Source organism: Acinonyx jubatus, chromosome D3, assembly GCF_027475565.1.
Source record: "Acinonyx jubatus isolate Ajub_Pintada_27869175 chromosome D3, VMU_Ajub_asm_v1.0, whole genome shotgun sequence".
NCBI lineage: Eukaryota > Metazoa > Chordata > Mammalia > Carnivora > Felidae > Acinonyx > Acinonyx jubatus.
Genome location: NC_069392.1, coordinates 21612434 through 21632949, shown reverse-complemented (window position 1 = coordinate 21632949; position 20516 = coordinate 21612434). Strand labels below are relative to the sequence as shown.

Genomic DNA, 20516 nt, shown 5'->3' with positions numbered 1-20516 from the left:
TCTTGTCTGTGACAGAGAGTGCCCACAGGGCCCTAGGAGGCTCTGCCAGAGGATATAGCCATCCCCAGCGTCATCTGGGTCCTGGGTCAGCCAGTTCCAGGAGGGGGTTGTGTACAGGGACCTCACGGGACTTTGCTTGAGCAGCTGCTCCCACAGGGCATCAGTGGGTGGGAGCCCCTCCAAATTGCTGCCCTGGGCCCCTCAGCCCAGCTGAATGTCCAAAACTGGAGATGCCCCACTGGAGAAGCAGCCTTGGGGTGGCTGCCCCTGGCACCTCACCAGAGGTGTCTGCACAGAAGGTGGCCATGTCCCCAGGAGGCCTCAGGATTTATAAATAACTTGCCTCCCCTTTTGTGTTCCCTGCAGAAAAGCTGAGGGTGGAACCACAGGCTCAGTGGACTGGACGTCATCAGACAATGTGAGTGAGAGGGAGAGACCCCAAGGGTGGCTGGAGGGCAGGCTGACACTTTGGGCTCAGGGCCGCTGGGGCGGGCTTGGTGCCCTGGCTGCCTTCCCCCTGCTTCAGGTGGAGCCAGCCTGGCCCTTTGCCAACCATATGCCAGTGGCCAGCTCCGTCCTCTAACCGTACTGGGGTTAGTGAGGGCCAGGGCGGGAGGGCTGAAGGGGCATGCTGGCCTCCACTGATAGGTACACTCTGCCTCTCTGGCAGGTGCTAGATGGTGCCTCACTTGTGCCCAAGGGCCCCCCCAAAGTCAAGAGACGTGTCCGCATCCCTGACAAACCCAACTACAGCCTTAATCTCTGGAGCATCATGAAGAACTGCATCGGCCGGGAGCTCTCCAAGATCCCCATGCCGGTAGGGGGCTGGGGCAGGGCAGCCTCAGTGGGTCCCGGTAGGCTCTCTTCTCTGCGTGGATGGAAAGTAATGGCCTGTGTGAAGGGCAAGTGGCGCTGGGTGTCATTTTCTTGATGATACCCAAGGAGCATGTAACAAATTATCAAATTGTGTTCAAGGACATTGCCAAAATCCCCCCAACAGCAGAGGTCTCAGGCTCTGAGGGAAGGAGCTAAGGAGTGATGTGGGGACCTCCAGAGTGCCTCTGCACCTGACAGAGCCTCACGATGTCCTGACTGTCCTGACCTCATAGACAAGGGGGTGGCAGGATTGGGCCGTGTGTATGGATGGGTAGGCCCCCCTCTGTGCTGGGATCTGTCCCTGGCACCTACACCATCCTCGTGCCACCGGGTTGTGATGGCATCTCCAGGAGGAAGAGTTTGGGGGTTCTGGGCCAGACTTGGTTTCACTGTGTGCGCCGGGACAAACCCCTTACATCTCTGGCCTCTGTGTCCACATCTGCAAAGTGGGGAGAATAACAGCACCCACATAACAGTGTTTGGGAGGATGAAAGGAGAGAACACAGGGAAGACTGGCTGTGCCCAATGGCTGGCCAAAGGTCGCAGCCCAGCATCACAAGGAGTGAGCAACCCTGCCATGTCTGAGGCCAGGTTGGAGGGCAGGGGCATCCACAGGAGCTTTCAACAGAACACTTGCATAATAGCTCAGAATAAGAGGGAAAACCCACAATCTGTTCATTCGTTCATTCACTCACTCACTCACTACCTGATTCTATGACTCAGTGCTCAACAAGTCAGAAACCCTGGCCTTTATGGCATTTACATTCTAGGACGGGAGAGTGACAGTAACCATCATGAAAGGGTACGAGGTACAGCAGGTCAGAAAGTGGTGAGGCTGTGGAGGAAACCGAGGCAGGAGGCACTGGGGAGGTGAGTGCATGGAGCCGCTGCTGTAGACAGGGTCATCAGAGGAACCTCACTGTGAAGGTGCCATCTGAGCAGCAGTCTGCGAACATCTGAGGAAGGCAAGGGTGCTGTGCCCACCCCAGGTCTGTGCCGGAAGCAGTGGCCTGACCGCCCGCCCGCCCGCCCGCAGGTCAACTTTAATGAGCCCCTGTCTATGCTCCAGCGGCTGACAGAGGACCTGGAGTACCACCACCTGCTGGACAAGGCGGTGCACTGCACCAGCTCGGTGGAGCAGATGTGCCTGGTGGCCGCCTTCTCCGTGTCCTCCTACTCCACCACGGTGCACCGCATCGCCAAGCCCTTCAACCCCATGCTGGGGGAGACCTTTGAGCTGGACCGCCTCGATGATATGGGCCTGCGCTCCCTCTGCGAGCAGGTGAGGCCCACTCACACTCCACCCGAGCTGCTCCTGCCAGGCCTGGGGGGCAGGGCGAGACGAATGGGACCGGCTTCTGACCCCAACATGCCGGTGCCCACGGGGCCAAACCAAGGTCCAGGCAGAAGGCGGGCCTCCTGCAACAGGGGCAGGTCCAGGAACGTGCCATCCCAACAGGCCTCCCAGAGACACCTTGGTAAGGACAGAGTCAGGGCTGGTGTGCTGGAAAGAGGATGTTCCCCCTCCCAGCCAGGAGCCATGTGGCAGCCGTCGAGGGACAATGTGCGAGGGTGCTCTTAGGGAGTCCCGGTGGGCTAGAGTGGGGAAGGTGGCAGGCAGAGAGAAGCCTGAACCCTGTGGGGCCCCTGGTCAGGGACGGTGCAGGTCTGGGGTGTGACGAGCTTCTGGGGCGCAGGGGTCCTGTCCTGGGCGTGGTGGGGGTGGGGGGGACAGAGGTCAGCTCGTTTCCATCCCTTCTCCAAGCCTTCCCCGCAGAGATGTGTATTCTCCCCACAGAGCAGAGCCAAAACCGGGCCCTGCGGTCTGGGAGCCTCAGCAGTAGCACCTCAGCCTTTGGCACCCTTGTCTGAAGAGGGGTGGTTCTCTTGGTCCCTCCCTGGTGCTGGGAGGACCCAGGCAAGTGCTGTGTAAAGGCACCCAAAATAGAGCTTCCTGCTTGGGCTGCTGAATGTTAGTGGTGTGCCAAGCACTGTTCTGGGATTACGGTCTGGTGGCTAGTTTAAAATGCGCATTCTGGCTGCAGTGTAGCCCTACAGGAGGCGGTTGTGGTGGCCACACCAGGGGGAAGCGGGAGGGCAGAGCACAGGCATGCTTAGAAAGTAGAGCTGGAGACTGGCTCATGCTTTGGATGTGGGGAGACAGGGCATGGGAGCGAGGGAGGCAAGGGAAGGCAGCAAGAATGACCCCAGCGTTCTTGGCCTGAACTACTAAGTGAACACATTTCTTCACTCAGTAGAGTTGACGAAGTGCCCACAGTGTACCAGGTGCTATATAGGCTGCTGGGAAGTGAGCAGATGGGGCACCTGTTCTCATGAGGGGGGAGGGAAGGATAGGACTGTGTACATCAGATGGTTCTGGCTCCTTTAGAAAGCCAGCTGAGGCACAGAGGGAGAAAGGCACACAGGTCAGAGAGGAAGCAGGGGGGCAGCCAGAGGTCTCTGCTTCCACTCCATGTGGCAGGTGGAGGAATCATGACACCTGACTTGTTTTATGGGGTCCCCCTGGGTACAGCAGAGAGTGAAGCCCGAAGAGGCTTTGTGCCACCCACTGTGGCCTGGTGAGGGGGAGGGATGGATTCTAGATGCATTAGAGAGAGGAACACAAGAATTAGAGGAGGAACACAAGAAAGAGGGCCAGGGAGGACTCCAGAGAATTTGGTGTGAGCAGCTGTTAAGACTAGATCATTGTGGGGTGCCTGGGTGGCTCAGTTGGTTAAGCCCCCAACTTTGGCTCAGGTCATGATCTCGCAGTTCATGAGTTCAAGTCCCACGTCGGGCTCTGTGCTGACAGCTCAGAGCCTGGAGCCTGCTTCAGATTGTGTCTCCCTCTCTCTCTGCCCCTCCCCTGCTAATTCTCTCTCTCTCTCTCTCTCTCTCTCTCTCAAAAATAAACATTAAAAAAAAAAAGACTCTATCATTGGCCTGCAGGAAGCCATGACACAGAGTTCCAGGGCCAGCCCCTTGGGGGTCACGTCCCTGAGTTTGCCAGTGGGGTAGGTTTTAGGGCATGTGGGGCCCTGACTATAGGCGACAAGGAGTGGTTGGCAGGTTTGGCCTGTGCTTCTGAGACTAGAAACGAAGTGAGTGCCACTTACAGTGACAGGAGACAATGAGAGATGCAGGCGGGCATGTCAGGAGCTCTGGTCAGTCCAAACAGCCACCTGAGTGGAGGTGTCCAGCGGGCAGCCAGGCTGCGAGGCAGGAGCCTGAGGCCATGATACAGTGACAAAGTGCCCTAGGAAATGAGAAGCCTGGGAGAGGCTGAGCCCAAGCAGCCTGCGACCAAAGGAACCACAGAAATGAGGAAAAATAAACAAGGGGAAGTTGATGGGGGTGTCCTGGCAGGTGGGACAGCCATCAGGGGCACCCTGGTGTCTGTGAGAGGAAGGTGGAGGTTCTGGGGGCCCCATGTGGGTATGCACAGCTGGCTGCACTGCCCTCCAGGCCCGGGGCAGGACACGGACATGGACTCCCATGACGGAGCATGCTGGCCAGGAGGGAGGCTGGGTCCAACTCTGCCCCTCAGCTGAAATGGCTTCCCCAGCCTAGGCCTCCTGTATAACATGGCACACTGGTAGAGGCTCCCCTTTGCAGGCAAGTGGGGAGGCTAACTAGAAAGTGGGCACAGAAGCCTTCGGGAGAGCATCATACTTCACTTCCTAGCCCTCGGCACAGCCTGTCACAGGTGCGTCCTTGAGGCCAGGCTTTGTCATCACCCCATTTCATAGCCCGAGTCCAGCGTAGAGATGCCTCAGCCCTCTTCTCTTGACCACAGCAAGGCCAGGACAGCCACCCAAGCTGGTCCCACTGCCACACCCTTGCTCTTTCACTCAGAGCACCATCCTTCCCAGCGGCTGCTATGGGTTTGTGGCCCGTAGAGGAGCAGCCAGGCCTGCTCCCAGGGCCATGGAGCCGTTCCTGCCAAGCACAGGGCAGGCTGTCCCTGCCGGCTGGTTGGGGGGCAGGCCTGGGCCCATGTCAGCAGACACTCATGTCCTGTGGGTCTGGTCTCAGGTGAGCCACCACCCACCATCAGCCGCCCACTACGTGTTCTCCAAGCATGGCTGGAGCCTCTGGCAGGAGATCACCATCTCCAGCAAGTTCCGGGGAAAATACCTCTCCATCATGCCGCTAGGTGAGCTAGAGCCCTGTGCTCTCCCAGGACAGAAAGACATTCTGGATAAGGGGGAGGGTTTTGCCAACCCAGAAGTCATCTCGGGCCTCTAGGAGTGACATTAGTCTCTCTGCAAGTCTGCTCCCCACCTCCCCAAGCTTCCTGGATGCCTCCCTGGCCTATGTCCTGTCCCCAGTCTACATGAATACTGCTTCCACTTGTCAGGACCCTGGGACTGTGGGCAGGCAGGCTGGCTGGGGCCTAGCATGACAAGCCCTGACCTCTGACCCTGTATCTGGCCTCCAGGTGCCATCCACTTAGAATTCCAGGCCAGTGGGAATCACTACGTGTGGAGGAAGAGCACCTCGACTGTGCATAACATCATCGTGGGCAAGCTCTGGATCGACCAGGTCAGGGGGTGCCCTCAGGGAGGGGGTGTGTGGCCCGGAGTTGGGCCGCTGACCACTACCGTCACTCACCAGACAGGGGATATCGAGATTGTGAACCATAAGACCAAGGACCGGTGCCAGCTGAAGTTCTTGCCCTACAGCTACTTCTCCAAAGAGGTCGCCCGGAAGGTAAGCAAGGCTACCCCTCAGGGTCCCAGGGGTCTGGAGCGGGGGGAAGTGCAGGCCTATGCCAAAGTGCCAATGTCCACAGGTAACAGGAGTGGTGAGTGACAGCCAAGGCAAAGCCCACTACGTGCTGTCAGGTTCGTGGGATGAACAGATGGAGTGCGCCAAGATCGTGCAAAGCAGCCCCAGCAGCCCTGGCTCGGATGGGAAGCAGAAGACAGTGTACCAGACACTGCCAGCCAAGCTGCTGTGGAAGAAGTACCCGCTGCCGTGAGTGGGGCTGCAGGGCTGGCGAAGAGCACAGGGGGAGGGGGAGACGGAGGCAGGGGACCCTGCTCGGCCAGACAAGAAGTGAGCGGCGGGCCCTGGGGTTGGGAAGATTCTGTCCGCATGGAGGCAGAGACCTTGTTGTGTGCCTGGCATCCCAGGGTGGGAGCCAGACACCCAACTGTAAGTAAGCGTGACAGTCTCGGGTGGTAGCGAGTCCTATGCAGAGACCTTAAGCAGACTGATAAGCAGAGAGTCCCCACACTCCAAGGAATGAAAACCAAATGTGAAAATAAGTACAAGAAATAGAAAACTATAAAAAGTGGTACAGCAGATTCCAAAGAGCACAAAACAGAAACTCTACAAAGGAAAAATTAAGTAACTGAATTTGAGAACTCCATTGGGAAAGCTTAACAGAATCCATCAACTGAACCCAGGTCAGAAGAAATAAACACTGCAGACAGACAAAGCCTGGCAAAGACAAGAAGCTAACGGAGAAAGCTTACCACCTCGTGACCCGGAGTGAGTCCCTGGAGCAGCATCACCAGCAGCCCAGGAGCCCGTAAGAGTGCAGAGTGTCAGGAAGATCCCCAGGGCAGCTGTGTGCCTGTCACATTGGAGAGCAGGGTCTAACATCCTTCTAGTTAGAGTCTGGAAGGAAAGGGACCATATCTGAAGAGCAAACATCAGAGAATTTTCCACACCAAATCCACACAGTGGAACTGTTGACACTAAATCAAAGAGGAAATATTAAGCAGCCAGATTTGAAGAAGACATGTATTACTTTCTGAGGGACAGACAGACAGCTCTGTCCTCCTCAGCAATAGTGGAAGCTTGAAGACAGTCAAACAACATCTTCCACGTGCAGGAAGACTCCCCGCCAGCCTAGAATCCTACACCCAGCAAGAACACCTTTACAAAATGAAACTGAAATAGGCACTTTCAGACTATGACTGAAACTCCTTTCGCCACCAGCAGGCCTGTATTAAAGGATATGCCTCCTGCAGAAGGAAAGTGATCCCCGAGGGAAGATCTGAGATGTATGAATGAAGAACAAAAACTATGTGAACCTAAGTCAACAGTAAATAAGAACAGCGATGTCTTGTGGGGTTTAGAATCTAAACAAAAAAAATACAACTGTGTGATCGCATAAGTAGGAAGCGGGAAACTTCTCAAAGGCCTTTCTGTTACCCAAGGAGGGCAAGATGCACATGAACTTTTGGCTGTGTGAAGCACGCATATTGTAATTCCTACAATAACCACTAAAATAATGTTTACTTGGAATCCAGAAGGAAAAGAATGAAAGAAAAATGGAAAGGAGAGAGAAATAGTTAAATAGTGGAGATAAATTTCCCAGAATAAAAACAAAGAGATGGGAGACCTTGGGTTGCAGAGTTAGTAGAGTTTCAGAGAGAAGAGAGAAAGAAAAACTTTCACCTCGACCACACTATAGTGAAATTTAAGAATACCAAGGAGAAAATTCTCATAGCTCCCAGAGAGGAGTACAAGAAGATTGCAGTCAAGGATGAAGAATCAGATTGACATCAGATCTTTCTTTAAAAAAATGTTTTTATTATTTTTTGAGAGAGACAGAGCATGAGCAGGGGAAGGGCGGAGAGAGAGAGACACAGAATCCAAAACAGGCTCCAGGCTCTGAGCTGTCAGCACATAGCTCGACTTGGGACTCAAACCCACAAACTGTGAGATCATGACCTGAGCTGAAGTCAGACATGTATTACTTTCTGTGAAGTACACATGTGAAGTACTTCCTACATGTGTAATTCCTACAATAACCACTAAAATAACGTCTAATTGGAATCCCAGAAGGAAAAGAATGAAAGAAAAATGGAAAGGAGAAATAGTTAGACCCTGCTCTCCAGCTGAGCACCTGGGAGCCCTGACATCAGATCTTTCAATAACCAATATTTGGAGTAATATTTTCAAGGTAATGAAGATGAAAAAATTAAAAGGTTAGGATTTTTAACCAACCAAGCTATCATTTAAATATGACGACATAAAAAAAAAGTCATCAAGCAAACAGCCTCAGAAGGTTTGCCACACAAAACGCACAATAAAAAAGGTATTAGACATAGTACTTTAAAAGGGGGAGAAAAAAGTCCAGACGTTGCCGCAACAGACACATGAAGTAAAAGCTGTGGTTTTTTTTTTAAACAATTACTAAGACCAAAGAAAAAGAGAAAATATTCCCATAATAATCCAGAACTTAAGATGTAGATAATGTTGACATGACAGGGTTTGAGGAGAGTTGAAAAGGAGGCTGAGGGATATGAAGGAATGCTGAGTTCTTATTGGAAGGAAGAGACAAATATAAGATGTTTCAAATAGTAAGAAAAGACTAAAAAGAAAAAGTACAAATAAGAACAGTATATCAACACAATGGGAATAGGCCCAAGCATAACAAATATAAATAGATGACACTCACCAGTCAAAAAGCAAAATACTGATTGAGTGGATTTTTAAAATCCAGATACATGCATCTTCTAAGAGATGTCAAAGACAAAAATGTGCAAAGGTTGAAAGTAAAAGATTGACATATCATGGAAACACTCACCAAAAAAGCTACAATAATTATCTTCAAATCAGACAAAATAGACTTTAATAAGAAAAAGACATTCTTAGGGATGGAAGAGTTGCTGCATGATAAAAGTCTGAGTTCTTCAAGAAGATCTAAGAGTTCCATTATGCGGGCAATGAAACAGCTTCAAAAATATACAAGCATGAATTGATAGTAAAGGGAGAAATTGATAAATCCATCACTGTGGTGGGAGACAGAGAGATTTCAATACACCCCTCTCATTTGTTGATCGGTCGGCAGTGGGGGAGCCAACAAGGGTCTGCAGGAAATCAAAACAACACAGGATGCCAACATACTTGCAGGTGCAACAATCAGAGAACATACTTTTTACCCTAGTAGACATGGAGTGTAGGCAAAAGTCAATCATGTACTGAACCCTAAAGAAAGACTCAAAATCATAGGTAGTGTACAGACCACATCTATGATAAGACGGTAAGTCAGAAGTTATGAACAAGGTGACAAAAAGCCCCACAGTGTTTGGAAAAAGTCTCCACATGTTTGGAAAAACTTGTTACGCTGCTAAATAATGCATGGGTAAAATAATACATTAGAATGGGAATTCTAAAATACCTATAATTGAGAATGAAGAGATATCAAAACTGGCTGGATGTAACAAAGGCAACGCCGCAAAGGAAATGGATTGCCTTAAATAGGCACGTAAGTGCATTAATTTTGAGACTTTCTTTTCTGAGTTTCTAATTGAAGAAATTAAAGAAAGTTCAACATACAAAACCAAAGAAAGAAGAAAACAGACTTTAAAAATAAGAGCAGAGGGGTGCCTGGGTGGCTCAGTCAGTTAAGCATCTGACTTCAGCTCAGGTCATGATCTCACGGTTCTCGAGTTCGAGCCCCACGTCGGGCTCTGTGCTGACAACTCAGAGCCTGAAGCCTGCTTCAGATTCTGTGTCTCCCTGTCTCTCTCACCCTCCCCTGTTCACACTCTGTCTCTCTCTCTCTCTCTCAAAAATAAACATTAAATTTTTTTTTAAATAAGAGCAGAGATTAATGAAATAGAAAAAAATAAAATAGAGTTTAAAAAGCCAAAATTTGATTCTTTGGGGGGAAAAAAACTGACAGAAAACTACTGGCAAGACTGATGAAGAGAGAGTATAGAAATAAATATTATTTTTTAATGTTTATTTATTTTTGAGAAAGAGAACATGAGCAGGGGAGGGGCAGAGAGAGAGGGGGAGAGAGGATCTGAAGTGGGCTCCGCAGTGCTAGAGCCTGATGCAGAGCTCAAACTCATGAACCGTGCAATCATGACTTGAGTTGAAATCGGATACTTAACCTACTGAGCCACCCAGGTGCTCCTAGAAATAAATATTAAAAAAGGCTTTAATAAGACATATAAAGTACAAAGAGATCATTAAAATTCAGAAGCACAAATTAGAAAAATAAGAACTGAGTCTAGAAGAAATAAAAAGCCATGAGTAGTCCTATAATAATTAAAGAAACTGAAGCAGTAATTTAAAAATCCCCACAAGGAAAACACAAAGCCCAGATAATTCTGGAGGTGAATTCTACCAAGTTTTCCAGAAATATATTATCCTAGTATTGTATAAAAATCTTCCAGATCAAAGGAAAAGAAGAAATGTTCCCCCTTTCTTATACTGTGAGGCCAGGATAACACTGATGTTGAACTAAGCAAGAAGAGTAGTAAGAAAATTAAAGTTCTGCCCTATTTCACTCATGAATATATCAGCAAAATTCCAAAACAAGACATCAAAAAAATCCAATCCAACAGTGTATAAAAAAGAAAACAATCAGTCCTGTTGAGTTAATCCTAGGCATGCAAGGATGATTTTATATTAGAAAATCTATAAATTAATTCATCACATTAACAAATCTCATTAAGAAAAAAAATGTTTTTTTTATTTTAAAAGGGGGCGCCTGTGTGGCTCAGTTGGTCAGATGTCCGACTCTTGATTTTGGCTCAGGTCATGATCTCACAGTCATGAGATCAACCCCCACATCGGCCTCCACACTGAGTGTGGAGCCTGCTTAAGATTCTCTCTCTCTCTTTGGGCGCCTGGGTGGCTCAGATGGTTAAGTGTCTGACTTTGGCAGGTCATGATCTAGTGGTTCATGAGTTCGTGCTTTATGTCAGGCTCTGTTCTGACAGCTCAGAGCCTAGAGCCTGCTTCAGATTCTGTCTCCCTCTCTCTCTGCCCCTCCCCCACTCACACTTTGTGTTTCTCTTTCTCAAAAATAAACATTGAAAAATAAAATTAAAAAAATATATATTCTCTATCCCTCTTCCTCTGCCCCTCCCTGGGCTCATTCTCATTCTCTCTCTCTCTCTCTCTCAAAAAAACAAAAAACAAAAAACAAAAAAAAACCAATCTCCGTAGATTCAGAAAAAGCATTTTAGGTATCTTAGTATAAGGTTAATATGCAAAAGTCAATTGCATTTCTATACACTAAAAGAAAACAACTAGAAAATACAATTTAAGAGAAGACAATTATAGGGGCACCTGGGTGGCTCAGTTGGTTGGGTATCCAACTTCAGCTTGGGTCATGATCTCACAGTTTGTGAGTTCGAGCCCCGTGTCAGGCTCTGTAATGACAGCTCAGAGCCTGGAGCCTGCTTCGGATTCTGTGTCTCCCTCTCTCTCTCTTCCCCTCCCTTGCTTGTGCTCTCTCTCTCTCTCTCTCTCAAAAATAAACATTAAAAAATTTTTTTAAAAAAGAGAAGATAATTATATCAGAGAACATCAAGGACCTTGTAATGAATCTTATATTCAAGATCTCTATAGGGAAAATTATAAAACTTTACTGAGATATCAAAAAAGAGCTAAATCAATGGGTAAAGATACAGTGTTCATAAACAGAAAGACTTAGTATTACAAAGACATCAGTATCTAAAGAGTAGATCAAACAAAATTGCAATGGTGATTTTCACTGCTTGATATTATCATTTTTAAATTTATACTTAAGAATAAAGGGCCAGAACATTTCTAAACAAGAACAACAGAGAAATAAGGACTAGCCCTACTAGACATCAAGACTTACTTTGAAACTGGAATAGAACAGTGAGCTTGGAAACGGACCCATGGATGTATGTATCTTTGGTGTATAACAAAAGTAACATGGCATCGTGTGGAAAGATGGCACTGTTCACTGAAGGAGGTTGGGGAGATGGTTACCCTTATGTAAAAAGATTAACTGAATCTCTCCCTTACATTGTAACAGAAATTGACTCAAGGCAAAGGTCTTACAAAAAGTATTAAGCTTAACTTGCTGTTAAGCAAGAGGTTAAACTCTAAGGGAAAATATAGATGAATATCTTTTAGACCGTAAGGAAATACATCTTAAGACACAGAACAGTACTTATGCATTCAACTATATTAAAATATTTTTTTCATTAAATTTTGCTTCAACAACGTGGATGGAACTAAAGTGTATTATGCTAAGTGAAATTAGTCAGAGAAAGACAAATATCATATGACTTCACTCATATGTGGAATTTAAGATACAAAATAGACAAACATAAGGGAAGGGAAGCAAAAATAATATAAAAACAGGGAGGGGGACAAACCATAAGAGACTCTTAAATACAGAGAACAAACTGAGGGTTGCTGGAGGGGTTGTTGGTGGGGGGATGGGCTAAATGGGCAAGAGGCATTAAGGAAGACACTTGCTGGGGTGAGCACTGGATGTTATATGTAGGGGATGAATCCCAGGATTCTACTCCTGAAATCATTGCACTATATGCTAACTAACTTGGATATAAATTTTTAAAAAATAAATAATAAAATAAATAATTAAAAAAAAAGAAACTTTGCTTGTTAAAAGACAGTCTAAAGAAAGTGAATATATATGGGGCGCTGGGTGGCTCAGTCAGGCATCCTGACTTCAGCTCAGGCCATGATCTCACAACTCATGAGTTCAAGCCCTGCGTCAGGCTCTGTTCTGACAGCTCAGAGCCTGGAGCCTGCTTCAGATTCTGTGTCTCCCTCTCTCTTTGCCTCTCTCCCACTCACAGTCTGTCTCTCTCTCAAAAATAAATAAACATTAAAAAAAATTTTTTTTAAGTGAATATATAAACTTGCAGAAGAGAATCATAATACTTAACACCCAACAAAAGATCAGTATGGAGATACATAAAGAGTATTTGACCACAATTAAAAACAATAATTAAAAAAATCAAGAACACCTAACCCATGAATAAGACAAAAACATCCAGCTGAAAAAGTGCGAGTCACAAGCAAGAATTTCACTTGAGAAGAAACACGTATGACCAGTCATCATAGGACTGGTTATCAACATCGTTGGTAATTAGGGAAATTCAAATCAAAACCACAGTGAGACCATTTTACCTTCATTTAATTAGAAAGAAAAAGAAAAAGAAGAAATCTGACAGTATCAAGTGTTGAAGATGATACAGATCCACAATATCTCTTATGCATCACTAGTGGGAATGTGAATTGGTGCCACCATGTTGGAAAGCAGGTTGGCCTAACCTCCTAAAGAAGAACATCACAGACTCTATAGCCCAGCAATTCCACTTCTAGGTATATACACAAGAGAAATTCCTGCAAATGTACAATAGGAAACATGCATAAGATTACTCCAAAGCAAAAACTTTAAACAACCCAGATTTATTGAATGAATAACGGGGGTATTAGTCACAGGAGGGAATATTACACAGTAGTTGAAATTAACAAACAACAGAAACATGCAACAATATAAATTTTAGCAATGTAATATTAAGGGGAAAAAAGTTCCACAAGGTTACATATATCATGGAATTCTTTTTATACAGTTAATAACAAGTATGTATGTACGTATATGTAAATGAACACACACGTACACACATACATGCCCAATTAAGACTATTGAAAGATGCAATAAAATTACATTAAATGGTAGGCAAGGGACTGATGAACCCAGGAGTCTTGTGGATGGCTACCTGAGAAGGAGATGGATTGATGAGTTTTCCATATGATTATATGTAGGTTTTGTCAGGATTATACCTTTTGTCTAGAGGGTTTTCTGGTGGCAGAGTTGCATTAATACAAGCAGACCATGCAAGGACCAATAAAAAGAGGGTGTCATGTAGCAAGGATCATGTTTAATCCAAAGCTGTGCTCTTGAGGTCCAAAAAAGGAGAACAACAACAACAACAAAAAAAAACACAACGAAATAAGACACATTTAAATCCAACATATCAGTAATTACATTAAGTACTCCCATTATAAGTGTAAGATTTCAGATAAGTTTTAAAAATCCAAATATATGTGATTTACAAGAGATACATCTAAGTAAGAAATTAAAGAAAGACTGGAATAACAGAATACAAAAAGAGATGTCCATAGATACAACAAACAAAAGCTACTGTAGCTAGATTAATGTCACAAAAACAGATTTTAAAACAAAAGGTAAGACGAGAGGTAAGGGACATAATGATAAAGGTTCAATTCACTAGGAAGATGAGTTTTAAGTTTGAATGTATCCTGTACCTAAAAACAGAGCCTCAAAATATTTACAGCAAAAGCTGGTAGAACTATAAGGAGAAATGGATTGATTTACAATGGATTAACTACAAGAGATGACATTTTAATATACCTCTCTTAGTAATGGCTAGAAATAAAAAAAAAAATGAAAAGAGTTTGAACCATAGAATGTACTGGACAGTTGTAGAACACACTGAACAACTGCAGGAAACACATTCTTTTCAGGCACACCTGGAGCATCTGCAAAAAACTGGCCATTTACTGGGCCTTTCAGCAAATTTTAAAGAACTGAGATTATAGGGCATACTGTCTGACTCCATGGCAATTATACTAAAAATAAAGATGACTAAAAAAAAACCCCAGATGTTTATAAATTCAAGAAATATGCTTCCAAACTAATCCACAAATCAAAGAACATACACTGATATTAGATACTAGAAAATATAACTGCATGATAAAGTAATACATACAAAAACCGTGAGATTCATCTAATGCAGTGCTTGGAATGCAATGCGTAACCTAAAATGTGTATACTCGAAAAGAACAGCTGAAAAATCATGAGCTAATAAGCAACGATCTCATGAAGTTAGAAAAAGAACAGCAAAATAAACCCCAACAAAGCAGGAGAGGATAAAAGCAAACTCAGTGAAGCAGAAAAACCTAAAATAGAATCAACAGTTTCATCTTCAACCAATGAAGGAAGGGAACGGACAAACCTCTGCCATGACTGTTTGGAATGGAGGGAAGGCATGTATAACCCACATCACAAATGCAAAAGAGGACGTCGCCATGTCACAGATATTAAAGCAGTAGTAAATGAGGGGATGGTGAAACAACGTCACGCTGATCTACTTGAAAAACTGATAGAAATAGGCAAATGCCCAGAGAAGCAGAAGGTAGCAAAACTGATGCGGGTCGGTGGAGCCAGTACACAAGGTGTGAGGAGGAAAGACACCTCCTCGTGGTGGTGGACACGGGGACCCTGGGGGCAGCGGGGTGGGGGAGGCCGTGCGGAGCCCTCACACAGCCATGCCGTGCCGCCGCAGGGAGAACGCGGAGAACATGTACTACTTCTCGGAGCTGGCCCTGACCCTCAACGAGCACGAGGAGGGCGTGGCGCCCACGGACAGCCGCCTGCGGCCAGACCAGCGGCTGATGGAGAAGGGGCACTGGGACGAGGCCAACACGGAGAAGCAGCGGCTGGAGGAGAAGCAGCGCGTGTCGCGGCGCCGGCGGCTGGAGGCCTGCTCACGGGGCTGTGGCACGGAGGAAGGTGAGGCTGGGCGGGGAGGCGGTGAGAGAAGGTACCCTGGGTATGGGGAGCGGGTTCCCACAAGAAAGGGATGGGGTGGGGGAGGGAGGGAAGGGGTACCGCAGGGACAGGGTGGAAGGCAGCAGGGTCCTAGGGGCGGGGGGAATGGCGTGGGGGGAAGGGTGGGAGAGAGCCTGGGAGTACACCACCGCCCACCCGCACGCCCACTGTGCCTGCCCAGCAGAGAAAGAAGCCGATGTGTACGTGCCGCTGTGGTTCGAGAAGAGGCTGGACCCACTGACCGGGGAGACGGCCTGCATGTACAAGGGCGGCTACTGGGAGGCCAAGGAGAGGCAGGACTGGCACATGTGTCCCAACATCTTCTGAGCTCCATCCCCTCCTGCAAATACAGGCGCCTGTACAGCCTGGTCCACCTTTTCTTTAATACACTCAATTTAGTACTCAGTGGCCCTCCCCCTTACACCTTTTCCCTTTCCTTTTTTTTTTTTTAACACTTTTTTGGGGCTTCCACCTTGGAAGGAGCAAGTGCTAATCTGCATTCTCTCCAGCCCCCAGGTGCCGTGGGTCACCCAAGCCCCATCATTTTGGACTTGGGTCCCACTGGGACCCCAGCTCCCAGTTACCACAACTCAGGCAGGCTGGCCCGGGCCCTGGGCTGCCCCAGTCACCAGCCCCACTAAGGGAGGCACTGTCCCCCACTGGGGAGCCACTTTTGACTTTTTTAGAAAAACGATCTCCATTTTCTTTCTAGCCAAGACGTTTAGTAAATATTTTTAGTACAGCACTTAGCAGACCACTTTCTAAGTGTGCTTTCTTGCCACAAATGTGTCCTGGCAAGAGCCCCTTCTTTTTAAGACATCAGGAAGCTAGACCCCTTTGAGCAGGGAGCATTTTGTAGCTCAACATAGCAGGGTCACCAGGAGCACAGGACTCCAGAGAGATGGGAACTGGAAGGGCCACCTGGCCCAGGAGAGCACAAGTCAGTTGTCTCCAGAGCTACAGCAGCACCCACTGTGGGGGAGGGGATGCCCAAGGGTCCCCAGATAGATTTGGGGGTAACAGCCCCTTGCCTAGCTTTGGCCATGCAGGGGCTGCTCCCCAGCCCCAGAGAGGTCAGGAAGGGCTGGGGGCAGGGCCTGCAGGTGCTCCCCACCCCAGAACCAGGCCCCAAATCAGCAATAACAAACACTTGGCTCAGCCTGGGCTGGTGCCCCCAGGCACCAGAGGCCCAGTGTCCTGCCTCAGCCTCAGGCACCTCTGGGGTGCCCATCTCCGCATCCCCTGAACTCTTTATTTGCCTGATTTATATATATATGATATATAAATATATAAAAAATAGCTATTTTGCTTAAATTTCTATGGTATGTTGGAAGTTAAAAAATGATGAAGACAGGGCACCCCTGTCTGAGTTTGGCTCTCCTGTCAGCTGTGTCCTACCCTCTCCTCGGACCCCCTTCCAAGGGCTCCTGCCAATGGTAGGGGGGTACTGGGCCACAGTGGCCATTATCCAGCCCCTCAGAACCCGCATTCCAAACCCTCCCACTTCAGTTTGGTCCTGAAAATTCATCACAGGGTTTTTTCTGTATATTCCAGGACTGCGTTTGTTTTTATAAAATAAAAAAATAAAAAAAGTGAAAACACCAACATGTGAAATGCCTTAGGGTGCCCACTCAAGAGGCAGGGCGGGCAGGGTGGCCCCACCACGCCCACAGCAGAGCTGTGCAATGTACCTCTTCTCCACACTGTTTGTGAGGGAGCACCTTCTGACCGGTAATAAAAACCTTGGATTTGGAGTTTTCCAAGGCCTTGTCCCTGAGTCTGTGACTGGGTGGATTAGGGCTGATGCACAGAACAGGTAACCACCTGTATGGCAGCATGGGGGAGGAGCCCCCAGGCTTTATTCTGCTCAGCACTGAGCCCAGCAATTGGAAGCTGGTCTAAATGAGGGGGTGGGGGTGAGAAGGGGGTGGAAGACCTGGTAGGGTCAGGGCCAGGTAGGCTGCGGAGGGCTGAGACAGCACCTAGAAGAGGGGTCACAGCTTTGCCTGGGACTGTCTAGAGCCAAGCCATGGCACCTGCCACGCTCTTCTCTTTGAGGTAACACCCACCTTGGTGAATTCTAAGGTTACTGGACAACCATGACCTGGACTGCTTCTGTTGTCCCAGGTTGCCAAGCAACTCGGATTACTAGCTCCCAGGACTGGCCAAGAACGGCTTGGTCTGGCCCACTGTGGTGGGGCCTCCCACTGCCAGTGCTTCCAGGTGAGAGAATGTGGTGGGGCAGGGCACCACAGGGGCATCAGAGCCAGGCTCCAACTGCCTGCCCTGAAACCCCAGCACTGTGGGATCCAAGGCTGGCCCTGCACAACTCCTTCCTTACCCAAGCCTTGCTTTCCCATCTGTGAGGAGGCAGGCACTGGTGAGTCCTGCAGCTCTCACTGGCTAGAAGATGCAAGGCGGTGAGACAACCCCAGTATGAACCTGAACCCCGAGATGGGGGAGGGCAGTGGAAGCAGGTCTGCCAGGGGAGAAGATAGGCTGCATGGACAAGGCCCAGAGGTGACAGAAGCCAGTCCACTTAGGCAAAGTAAAGGAAGAGCCTAGAGTGAAGCCAGACAGAGCTCTGAACAGGGAGTGACATCAGGTTGATGTTCTAGAAACCGCTCTGACCAGATCACACAAGTTCCACCTACATTCAGTAGTCTATCCACTAGCCATCACTCAGTTGAAAATGTCATAGAAAAGATTCTGCAACAAAGGCCATAAGGGGCCTCATAATACATCTGACAAAAAGATGCAAAAGACCTTTATAGATACAACTTTAAATTTTTACTGAGTAATAAGACCTGAGTTAAAGGGAAAAACACCATCTTCATAGGTGGCCAACTCAGTTATGTGGGTTCTTCCAAATCTACAAATCCAACATGATCCAAATCAAAATCTTACCAATATTTTTCAGACACTTGACAAGTGGATTGTGAAATTTGCATGAGAGAGTAATTGAACAAAAAATAGTACAGCAATTCTTAAGAAGAAGGTAGGGGATGTGGACTTGACCTGCAGATACCCAAACATGCTAGAAAGCTACCAAAAGAATTGCATTTTTCTCCACTGCATTCTGGCACCATGTGTAATACCATGTATTTTACTCATTTGTTGACTCTCCCCCCCCCCCCCCAGTGGACTGTGAGCTTCATGAGAGTAGGAATCATGTCTTATACACTGTAGCATCCCCAGTGCCTGGCACATAGGAGATGCTCAGTAAATAGGTGTTGAATTAATTCCAGGCCAGAAGGCCCAGCCAGAGCAAAGGCTCAGGGGGACACTCCCTGGGGCCACTGGGAAGTGTGACTGCAGTGTCAAATTGTAAGGGGGCCTCAGAGATGCAACGGGGAAGAGTTGAACCTCAGGTCCCAGGAAACTCCTGCTCCCACAAATTCCAGAGTCCAAATCTTTGCTCCTGACAGACTGTGGGGGAGGAGGCCTGAGGTTCCCTTATCCCCTGGGCTGGGGCTCAGCACAGTCATGAGATCAAGCCCTGCATCGGGCTCTGCGCTGAGCATGGAGCCTGGTTGGGATTCTCTATCTCCCTCTCTCTGCCCCTCCCCAACTCATGCTCTATCTTGAAATATTTTTGAAAATAGAATATATATTTCAATCTCACTTTAAGAATAGAATTTTCAAAAGCCCAAAGAGCAAATAGAATCCAGCCACATACAAAAGACTGATACCTCAGTTGGTAAACCCATGCCCAAGTTAGGTTTACCACAGAAATGCGAGAATGGGTCAGTGTTGGAAGCGTCTCGTTGTAAATCACTCATTACATCAACCAGTTCAAGGAGGACTTATCTTTCTGCCAATATGGTAGACTAGGTACCTGGATAACCTTCCCTTATGTAAAACTAGGCATGCTAGATAACACTTTAAAATATCCTAAAAGCATCCATGAGTTGGAAAGAATATAAAGAATACTTGGGCCAAATATTAAGTGACTGTAGAAACATGGAAAGAACTCTGAAGTCTGTTTTTCCCTCAGAGCCACTTACTGTACCCAGCGAGCCTAAGTTTTCACTGCCTCAAATGACCCTTCCAAGGTAGGGTATCTAATAGGAGGTGTCTGCTGTAAAGCTGGACTCCCAAAGGTCTATACCTTCAATATAATGATGAATCCAAAATCAAATACAGGAAAATCAAATACAAGATCAGTCCTACGCAGAGCAGAAAAGAATCCCCTAAGAATTTGTAATCAGGAGCATGGCCTGACTTGGTTTGGTTTTATAGCCCAAATATATACTACCCAGATGGTCAAATAAAACATCTAGCAGAGAATATAACATGGTCTCAAAATGGCAATGTCCCCAGTCCCACAAGAGAAGCAAAGAAAGCCTCTCTGGAGGCTCTCCCCTTCATTCCAGACCTTATGGAATCTCAGATGAGAAGTTGCAAGGAAAATGAATAGCTAACAATGTGACATCTCTAAAGACACAAGGAAACAGCACACAAGTGGGCATGTGAGCACAGGACAGCAGAAATAACAGAATAAGACATAAAACTCCTCCATGTAGTGAAATTATCAGACACAATATAAAATAAGCATGTGTAATATATTTCTAGAAATAGGTTTCTAGAATTCTCATTCCTAAAAATGAAGGGTATTTTTTAAAAATAAAAGGAACTTACAGGGGCACCTGTGGTGGCCTCAGTTGGTTAAGCATCTGACTTCAGCTTAGGTCATGATCTTGAGGTTAGTGAGTTAGAGCCCCATGTTGGGCTCTGTGCTGACAGCTCAGAGCCTGGAGCCTGCTTCAGATTCTGTGTTTCCCTCTTTCTCTGCCCCTCCCCCACTCACGCTCAGCCTCGCTCTCTCTCTCAAAAAACGAATAAACATTTCAAATTTTTTTAAAATAAACTAAGGAATTTCCAGAAATTGAAAAAAATCACTGAAAATAATTTTATAACAGATTACACTACTGAAGAGCATATTAGTGACATGGAAGTAAGACCTAAAGAAAGTATCAGAATGCTGGGGTGCCTGGGTGGCTCAGTCGGTTGAGCGCCCAACTCTTGATTGCAGCTCAGGTCATGATCTCACTGTTCGTGAGTTTGAGCCCTGCATCCAACTCTGAGCTGACAGCGCAGAGCCTGCCTGGTATTCTCTCTCTGCCCCCTCCCCACTTCCACATGCGTGCTCTCTCTCAAATGTTTTTTTTAAAAAGTATTCAGAATGCAACATAAAGACACAAAGAAGTGAAAAATATAAAAGAGACATGGAGAATAAAGTGAGAAGGTCCCATATGTCGCTAATCAAAATGGAGCAGAAGCAATCTTTAAAGAC

At 47.1% G+C, this 20516-nt stretch overlaps 1 protein-coding gene across 8 annotated transcripts in view; it reads left to right on the top strand.

Annotated features, from left to right (window-relative positions):
- The window catches only part of OSBP2 (oxysterol binding protein 2), a 191020-nt gene extending 174501 nt beyond the window's left edge, over nt 1-16519 (top strand). For all 8 annotated transcript variants that reach the window (XM_053206344.1, XM_053206343.1, XM_053206347.1 and 5 more), the window contains 9 exons: nt 367-418; nt 671-817; nt 1913-2158; nt 4912-5032; nt 5318-5421; nt 5494-5589; nt 5672-5856; nt 14955-15181; nt 15405-16519. In XM_053206344.1, coding sequence (XP_053062319.1) covers nt 367-418; nt 671-817; nt 1913-2158; nt 4912-5032; nt 5318-5421; nt 5494-5589; nt 5672-5856; nt 14955-15181; nt 15405-15547 — 1321 coding nt within the window. In that variant the 3' untranslated portion in view covers nt 15548-16519. The remainder of the gene's footprint in view (nt 1-366; nt 419-670; nt 818-1912; nt 2159-4911; nt 5033-5317; nt 5422-5493; nt 5590-5671; nt 5857-14954; nt 15182-15404) is intronic.
- The last annotated feature ends 3997 nt before the right edge of the window (nt 16520-20516 follow it).